A 9,273-nucleotide genomic window follows, 5' to 3' on the forward strand; every position below is an offset into this window, starting at 1 on the left:
GGATCCTTATGCAGGTCCTTGCGCTTTGCGTCATGTGCGCTTAACCCGCTGTGCTACTGCCTGACTCTGGCCTCACTGCTTATTGAATAAGCATAGCATTTTTGGCTAGTCTCTCAAAGTTAAATTTTCTAACATCTTATCATCTAACATCCTGCCTATTTGGGAGAACAACAGGAAGAACATGGTAGGCTAAAGGGGAAAAAAAGCCCAATTCATGAAATTATTGTTCTCTATTATTTATTTTTATTTTAAAAACCTTAGATTGCCAGAAAAATACGTACCTGTTCTTGTATCTGAAAAGATAATTGAAATACCTTAAAACTAAAACAAACGTCACAAAGCTAATTTTATTTTTTTTTCAACTTACAAAAATATGTGCACTTCAAAAATACAATCTTGTCCTTATAAGAGTAGTTCCAGTCATTTAAAATTTATACAGAGTTTGGAAAAAGCAGTTCATATACAAGTCTCAAAACATTAATTTGTGAATAGTATATAACCACTAAACTCAGTTATATGCAGCTTTTACTTGAGACTTCTCTCCATTATGTAAAATTCAATGATTGGACAGTCTAATTGTTGCTTTTAAAGTTGTAGTTTTAAAAAGCCAATCCACAATTAGAGTAAGTTTACTTTGAATAAAATACAATATGTAAGTTGGGACCAAAATTTTAAGAAAGTATATTCTAAACTTCAGTTCCACCTCTTCCCACTCTATTTTGTTAGCATGCCAAAATATATAGTTTAGGACAAGAGTAAATAAGTGACTTTTTGGTTGCTAAAGTGCTAAGAAAAATTATTTCTGAAATGCAATGTAGAAAGAAAACTGGCTCATATAGCGTAAGAACAATAAATTCAAGAATGGAATTTCAAGTTTTACCAAAATCCAAAGCTAAGGTTTCTTTCCATATAGATAGATATATAAAATGCTTTTCTTCTTGAAGTTTATGAAATGAAGATTTGCTGTTACATATTTCTAAAAAAGATAAAATAGTAGCTATACAGTATGGTTTGGAACAGATCAATTTTCTCGAGGCCATATGAAAAAAAATTCAGACAGGACTGAGGAGCTAGTATAATGCAGAAAATGTTTTACACCCAATGCATCACCATAATCCAAAAGGTTAGCAGTACTCTTGCAAAAAATCAAAATAAAAAACAAACACAAACAAAAAACAAGTCGTACAATGAAGTTACTTCAGCTTTAGCCACTTTAAATGAGTTAATGCAAGGACTAGTTAGTTCACTTACTTTGGAGATGGGTATACATAGGGGACTTTTGGCCTGAGGTTCACATGGAAGACTAAAGTTAAATGGTATCCTGGGCTTTGTTTCCAACTTTCTTACCAGAACTGCTGCAAAGTTAGACTTATTGCTGGTATTTTATTCCCAAAAGTTCTTGAAAAAAATGAGATACACATATTGCTGATAATTATGAAGTGAATTGGAAAGAAACCTTAAAAACTCATTCTTAGAAGAAAAGTGACATTCATGACCATTTGGTAAGGATGTTTATTACCTCACTGACTTAAATTCCAAAAATAGAGGATACATTTTTAGGAGGTAGAAAATAAGTACCAAAGTCTTACCATTTGGCCAACCCTGGATCACTACTGTTTTCATTCCTCATTCTCCCATTAAAGCTATTTGTCCTACTACCACATATTACATAGTTATAGATTTATAGACTTGCAGCTGCCAAGAAAAAGTCTTTTAAAGAAATTTTACTTTTAGATTTATTGAGTATATCATATACTCAGGTATCAACAAAGAAAAATCTATAGCTCGTTAGTAGATTAATTCACTTTATATAAAAACATGCCAATACAAAAGCTTCTTAACATGGCAAAGACTTCTGAACATCTCTCGACATGTGATTTTAATGTCAGAGTAGTTATACATACCTAAAAGAAAGAAATGTTTCTGCTGAACTTATTTGGGAAAAAATACATCCTCCCAGAGCTACTTTGTGCTGATTATACCATGTTGTCAAAGGATTTAAGTTTAGGCTCACAGTGAATATGTTAATACAGAGACAATGTGTTTAATATCACTATAAGAATGTCATTAGTGGAATGTATGTAAGGCATGTAAAAATTAACATTAAAGCTCTTTAGGGCAACAATTAAACTATTAGCAGCTAGAAAAGATAATAATAAGAAGCATTAAACAACTCTATCTGTAGCACATATTAGTGTATTGTGCTTCCACCTAAAATGAATTAACATAAATCTGTCTAAAATTAATGAACAAATACAGTATGAAATTTTGCCTGCTTTAATTGCTACTAGCCCAATCTTGAAAACGGAAACAATCACTTGCAATCTTCCATACAGTGTTGCTTGGAGTGCACTGCGCAGTCAGCAGGAAATTCTGGTTGAAGTAATGTTGTTTGTTTCCATCAAATTTCACGGTTCCACTGGTCACAACAAGAATGGTAGTTTGGGCCTGAGTAGCTTGCTCTTTACCCACATCAAAAAAAGAAGGGGTGGGGGGAGAGATCAGTTTCTATCTCTAAATAATCAGAATTTTAAGGCATAGGATATATTACTTTTACTAAGTATTAAAAAAGATTCATAGACCTTGTTTACCTTAAGTATAATTTTGATTATGCATACTCAAATGCAGAAAACTAATCATTTCAAAGATGTTAAAAATTTCTTCTGTCCAGGATTTGGAGTATGGTAAAGTTAAAAAAAAAACAAAAAACTAATGTTTAGCATAAAAACACTTATTTCCTGTATGTATTAATGTTTCATCGGGCTTCTAACATTTTTTTGTCCATAAAACTGAACTCTTTTTTAAGAACTACAAATGGAAGTGGGGAATCCCTTTAAACTTACTACTGCAGACAGTTAGAACCCCACCTAGAGGTTAATCTTACAAACTACATCCATCTATCTTGAATCCAATTGTGTTGCTGAACATCACCCTTTCCGGTAACAATACATTTTTTTTTCTGTGAAATTTCACTAGGTTGTAAGATAAAAAATATACTAATAAGAGATGTATTATATTTTTCTGGAGATATTTTAAGGCAAAGAAGCCAACTACTTCTTCAGGGAAAATAATCATTCTTCTGTTTTCTATACCAACAAAGATCAAATCTAGCCTTGATTTCTCATGTAACTTTTAAATAAATTATAATCACACGCTTGACTAAAACCCATTAGTGCTCCTCAATTTGACAGATAAATATCTCATAATATTTCACTTGCTCACAAAAAGTAACTACTTCTCTCACTTAAAGTTGCTTACAATATGGGAGTCGGGCTGTAGTGCAGCGGGTTCAGCGCAGGTGGCGCAAAGCACCGTCAGAAGGATCCCGGTTCGAACCCTGGCTCCCCACCTGCAGGGGAATCGCTTCACAGGTGGTGAAGCAGGTCTGCAGGTGTCTATCTTTCTCTCCTCCTCTCTGTCTTCCCCTCCTCTCTCCATTTCTCTCTGTCCTATCCAACAACAACAATAATAACTACAACAATAAAACAACAAGGGCAACAAAAGGGAATAAATAAATAAAATAAATATTTTTTAAAAAGTTGCTTACAGTATAGGGTGATACCTCTCATGACACAGTACACACGTTACCAGGCACAAGGGCCCAGATTTGAGCTTTAGCACCAAATGGGAGCACCATAGATAACGCCGGGGAAGCTTCATGAATAGCTGACTAGTTCTGTGGTGACTCTCCTCTCTTTTTCACTAGCTGAAATAAAAAGCTGGCCAATGAGTAATAGAATAAAGCCCTGACAATGCAAGTAATAATAAGTATTGTGAAATTTTCTTGTTGCTTTTGATGTTAAAGTTCAGTGATCTACAAAGTACTATGAAGTCTATGATCTTACCGTGAACTGGCTGACAATCTAACATATTGACCTGGAACTCACTAGAAGGCAACATATCAAAAAAATTGGCCAGAGCATCCAATCCTGTCACAACATTTCCATTCCAAATTAAAGTAGCTTTGTCCAAATAGAGTCTGGTGAGTGCCTAAAAAAAATTGGGGAAAATGTTCCTGGGTAAGCATTTTATAAAATGTAGATCAAAAAATTACAGATGGACTATAAACATTCTGATAGCTACAACTCCCACATCTACATCCCTTGCCCCAATCTCACTAGAAGATAATATGAACAAAGTATCTGTGTCTTATAATCTTGCCCTTGGAAAGGCATTCTTCTAGTGTACTCTTTTTCCCCCGATTTTCTTTCTGTTTCCCTCAGAGAACTGCACAACTCTGGCTTATGTGAGTGATGGAGATTAAACCTGAGTCCTTTGGTATCTACCTCATACATGAAAATCTTTTTATAAAACCATCATTCTATTTATTCCTTAATAAACTAAAAAATCAAATATATTTCAATTTCATGTTTTACTATAGCCACAATGAGAAAATTTTGCATCCAACCTGGAAGAGCACTTTCAGATTGTTGTTTTCTATATTAATACGAACTAAATGATCACAAGTTTCAACCACATGTTGGGCCTCAACCCTTTTAGTCTTCCTCCCATTTCTAATTCCGAGAGCAACAAAAATATTAAGTCAGTGACACCTGCACATGTCAACCCTAGTGCTTATATACACTTGAGTCACTTAGTGTTTGGACCATTTAATGACTCATTAGGAAAATTTAATTATTTTTATTACATACAGCATAAATAATCAAAAGAATCATGAATGCTCACTAAAGCAGTCTCTCACAAGTAAATTAATGTCCAAATATGTCAAAATTCAACAATAAACTTTATTCAAAGTAGTTTAGTTTGTCACAGCACATTTACAATTATTGGCCTGCATTTAAAGTTTAATGGGGGAAGGAGATCTGGAAAATAGTTTGGTGGGTAGAACACATGCTTTCTAGTGCATAAGGCTCTCTGTTCAATCCTGAGCACAGTATGTGGGCACCGTGGACAGCACAAAAGGGATCTCCATACGTTTTGAAGTTGCCCTTATCCCTCTCCCTTCCATCACTCCCCCTGCCCCAATAAGCTGGGAAGATTGTTCATCAGTATAGTGCAAGCATAAGACCCTCAGTTCATTCCTTGAGCACCACATAAAAAGAAAAATAAATTTGTGCCAGACCTAATGTTAAGTGTAGTATTTCAATTAATTTCCTCTTACCACCCTAAAAGTAAAATAAGGTTTGACACTTACCCAAGATCAGAGTTAGCAGTAAAGACAAAGTAGGGATTATGATTCTAGAGCTCAAATTTAAGATAACATATCAACCTTTTCCTAAGCAATGTCATTTTTCACCAAAAGAACACATCACAATTAACATACACAAATCCGATGAATGGCTAGTCTTTTAAATCAGTGGTGTTTAATAAAGAGCAGTAGTTGACAGCACTCACCTGTCTTCTTTTGTCCATTGTCTCATAGTAAATGTTGACAAATTCCTCAGCTGCACGACAAGCCTGATCTACATGAGTTTTAAAGTCCTAGAAGAAAAAATTGACAAGATGACATTAATACCCATCCAATCCCAAATATAAAACCAGCAACAGAAGTGGATTTTTTTTACTAACTTTATAAACCCACCCATGTCCACATTCTTTCACTCAGATCTGTAAATTTTAAATTGATCAAGTCATAAAATTGTGTAGGTGGGAGTCGGGCTGTAGCGCAGCGGGTTAAGCGCAGGTGGCGCAAAGCACAAGGACCGGCACAAGGATCCCCGGTTTGAACCCGGGCTCCCCACCTGCAGGGGAGTCGCTTCACAGGCGGTGAAGCAGGTCTGCAGGTGTCTTCCTCTCCTCCTCTCTGTCTTCCCCTCCTCTCTCCATTTCTCTCTGTCCTATCCAACAACGACAACAACAATAATAGCTACAACAATAAAAAAAAAAAAAAGCAACAAGGGCAACAAAAGGGAATAAATAAAATAAATATTTAAAAAAAATTGTGTAGGTATAAAATCACACTCTTGAATTTTTCTAAAATTGCAAAATACTAAAAAGCAAAGTTCATCAAAACTTGCTATAGTAACAAAATCTCTTAGTTTTTTAGTATTTTGCTAAAAAGTAAGTCTTGAAAATTTTACTATTCTTTAGGACAAAATTTAGTCTTTGCTTAGCAACTGGTATTTTAGGTTTTCAAGTCTTAAAAAATATATAACCCCAATAAAATGATTGTGTGAACCTTTAAAAGTGTGTGTGTGGGAGGGCGGGGCATTGAGGAGAAGCCCAAGGACAAAGCCTGTTCACAATTTAATAAATTCGGATAGTGTTGGTTTCTATTTTGGGGGAAGAATTCAGAAGTCATTGGAAAGAAAAAAAAAGAACAAAATTAGAATAAAGTGTGAAGAACTCTTTGAAAAGGTAATTACTTAGGAAACTTCCCAATTCACCTGCGCTTGTATTTAAAAAAAAAATCTAGTAAGTCAAGAAACGCTATGTGTCAGTCAGGAAAACAAGTCCCTCCCCCAAGGCATTTAAGGAACCCAACCCATTGATTCTCGGAGTTTCGGGTCTTTCCCAGGGAACCGAAAGTTAGAGGGAGACACCAGCCATAAACCGAAAGACATCACCAACCGCTTGTCGCTAGTGCCCGCGGCTGGGGGGGGGGGTGTCTCTGCAAAGGGCAATCAGAGAGTGAATGCTGACCCCACTGCGTTGGGCGGCGGTCAGGGTACTGGGTGGGCGCGATCCGGCTCCGGGGGGCTCCTAACAGAAGCCCCGCCTCGGAGCCCGGCGGGCCCGGCCCTGATTCGCCACTCTCTCACGTGATCAGCAAAAAGCCGGTCGAGCGCCCCTCCTCTGCACCGCCCCAGCTGCGCGCGGGGGCTCCCTGCCGCGTCCCGGACACTCACCACCGCTGCGGCCATCAGAGAGCCCGAACTAGCCGAAGCAGCTAGTGGCGGCGTCACTACTTCTTCAGGAATCCGGTTCCCTTGGCTAGGAGGAGGAAAAGAAACTTAGGGAGTCAGCAAAACCCGCCAAAGTGACAGAATTCTCTGCCCGCCCATTCTGTCCCGGAAGTGGGTCTATCCGCTGTTGAAACCGCCCCGATGTCGCAACCCACGTTGACTTCCTTTCAGTTCCGAGCGTACCCTCTTATCTACTTTTTGGGTTTTCGCTTGTCTTGAGATTTGTTTACCTACTTTGGGGGGAAGGGAGGGCTCTTGCCCTCCTAAACTGGATACTCTCAAGTGTCCTTTTTTTTTTTTTTTTTCCAATCACGCGCCGAGGAGCAAGCAGAAATGTAAAGAGTCCAATAGGGGGCCTTCCTTACTCTAGGAGGCGGGACTAGGGACTCTCAGAGACCGAATGAGAAGCGCGGAGACAAGAACTGCTCCTGCCTAGTGGCCGCGGCCCTCAGAATCTGGAAAAAAGCGCGCGATCATAATGGGCTTGGCGTGTGAGGCCGCTTGAGAAAATTCTGGAACGTCTCTCAAGAGAACTAGAGATCTAGCTGAATTCTCTCTCTTCTAAGGAAAACCGAGCTCGATCCTTTCACCTTCGCATTCTTTTCTAAGTTGCAAAATAAAAAACAGTGAAAACCTTCTCAAGCATTTTCTTCAACAGTCTCTAATATTTCACTGAGTCGCCACTTTCCTCGACATTTTAACCCATAGTCACATCTTAAAATATCAGTAATACCAGCAGATGATTATTAGCCTAGGATTTTATTATTATTATTATTAACTCGCTTGGGGCCACACTGTAGTTGGGGTTCAAGCTCATGCTAAGTTTACTGCCTCTTGCACCTCAGCAGTTGTTTAAACATTTCATTTTAGGCTCATCACAAACTTTTCACTAGTCACATCAATTATAAGTCTCTCTAATCTTACCGTGAGTGATCACCTTGTGGACCGTAATAATGGCTTCCACTGCCCTCGGGCTGGCGGTGCTGATCATGTTGCTGGTACTGTCTTCCTCGATTTTCTTCAGACCAGTCTCTATGGTAGCTTCCCGTGCCTTCCATCTGCTTTTTCACCAATTCTCACTATTACCAATTCACACTAACTCTTACAGCAGTAAAGCCACCGTACCTCCTCGGTCGCTCCCCTCACACAGAATGTTCGGGTTTGAGGAGTAACCTTTTATAACTCTCTCTTCTCGCGATATCTTACTGCTCCTATGAATGCTGATGAACACTAACTACGTAAGTTTAGCCCCGCCTCTTTTTTATGAGCCCCAACTCTGTATATGGAACCATATAAAATATGGCTGCCGGAATAGAAAATGAGCGTCTCATACTCGTAGGGTATGCACTTAGAAAATTCACATCCTTTTGGTCTATATTTGGATTCTTGCAAACTTTTTGTCACCCTCCCAACAACTCATTAATTTTTCAGATGTTTTTATGCATGTTCAATGTGTTACACATTATGCGGGGATCTGGATATGCAGTGGTGAACAAAATAGACTCGACTCACATGCTTATAAAGCTCACAAAGTAGTAGAACTGCTAGGCAATCAATATAATACTCATGTATTACAGAGGAATTTCAAGTAATTTGTCCAGTTTTCCTTGTTCTTTCCTTCTTTTATTTCTCCAACCCTCCCCCGCTACAACTTTCTCTCTCTCTCTCTCTCTCTCTCTCTCTGTACCTCCAGCGTTATAGCTGGGGGTCGGTGCCGGCACTACCAATCCACCGCTCCTGGTGGCCATTTTGTCCTATTTCCCCCCCATTTTATTGGGTAGGACAGAGATAAATTAATACGGAGAGGGAAATAGGGAGCAAGAAAGATAAGACACCTGCAGAACTGCTTCACTGCTTGTAAAGCTCTCGCTGCAGGAGGGGAGTGGGAGCCCCTTGAGCATAGTACCATGTGCCCTTGACTAAATGAGCCACCTCCTACCCCCCCCACTCCTTATTTTTTCTCTTCTCTTCTCTTCTCTTCTCTTCTCTTCTCTTCTCTTCTCTTCTCTTCTCTTCTCTTCTCTTCTCTTCTCTCTCTTCTCTTCTTCCTTCCTTCCTTTCTTTCTTCCTCTTCTCCTTTCTTTCTTTCTTTCTTTCCCTCTATGATTGCTGGGGCTTGGTGCCTACACTACGAATCCACTGCTCCTGTGGCCATTTTTTTTTATAGGACAGAGAGAAAAATTGAGAGAGGAAGAGACGGTAGAGAGAAGAGAGAAAGACACCTGCAGACCTGTTTCATCGCTTATAAAGCAACCCCCTTGCAGGTGGGAAGCTGGGGCTTCGAACTGGGATTCTTGTGCCGGTCCTTGTGCTTTGAACTATGTGCACTCTACTGCCTGTCCGCCCCCCGACAGTATTTCTTATCCCTGTATTTATACCTCCTCTTTTTTCTTTCCTCTACACATGG

The 9,273-nt window shown here is 38.9% G+C and overlaps 1 protein-coding gene across 4 annotated transcripts; it reads right to left on the minus strand.

Moving 5' to 3' along the window:
- Nucleotides 1–333: 333 nt before the first annotated feature.
- Nucleotides 334–7,957, minus strand: NXT2 (nuclear transport factor 2 like export factor 2). 4 transcript variants are annotated; one of them, XM_060183361.1, is made up of 5 exons: nt 7,791–7,957; nt 6,810–6,894; nt 5,356–5,442; nt 3,846–3,990; nt 334–2,462 (listed from the first exon to the last, which is right to left on the minus strand). In XM_060183361.1, exons 1-5 carry the CDS (start codon nt 7,922–7,924, stop codon nt 2,278–2,280), a joined length of 636 nt encoding a protein of 211 aa, XP_060039344.1. In that variant the 5' UTR covers nt 7,925–7,957; the 3' UTR covers nt 334–2,277. The 4 variants fall into 4 exon arrangements, with proteins under 4 accessions (XP_060039344.1, XP_060039345.1, XP_060039346.1 ...); XM_060183362.1 differs by lacking the exon at nt 7,791–7,957 and adding an exon at nt 7,022–7,450; XM_060183363.1 differs by lacking the exons at nt 6,810–6,894; nt 7,791–7,957 and adding an exon at nt 6,604–6,671.
- Nucleotides 7,958–9,273: the final 1,316 nt, after the last annotated feature.

The sequence above is a fragment of the Erinaceus europaeus genome, chromosome X (assembly GCF_950295315.1).
Source record: "Erinaceus europaeus chromosome X, mEriEur2.1, whole genome shotgun sequence".
Classification (NCBI taxonomy): Eukaryota; Metazoa; Chordata; class Mammalia; order Eulipotyphla; family Erinaceidae; genus Erinaceus; species Erinaceus europaeus.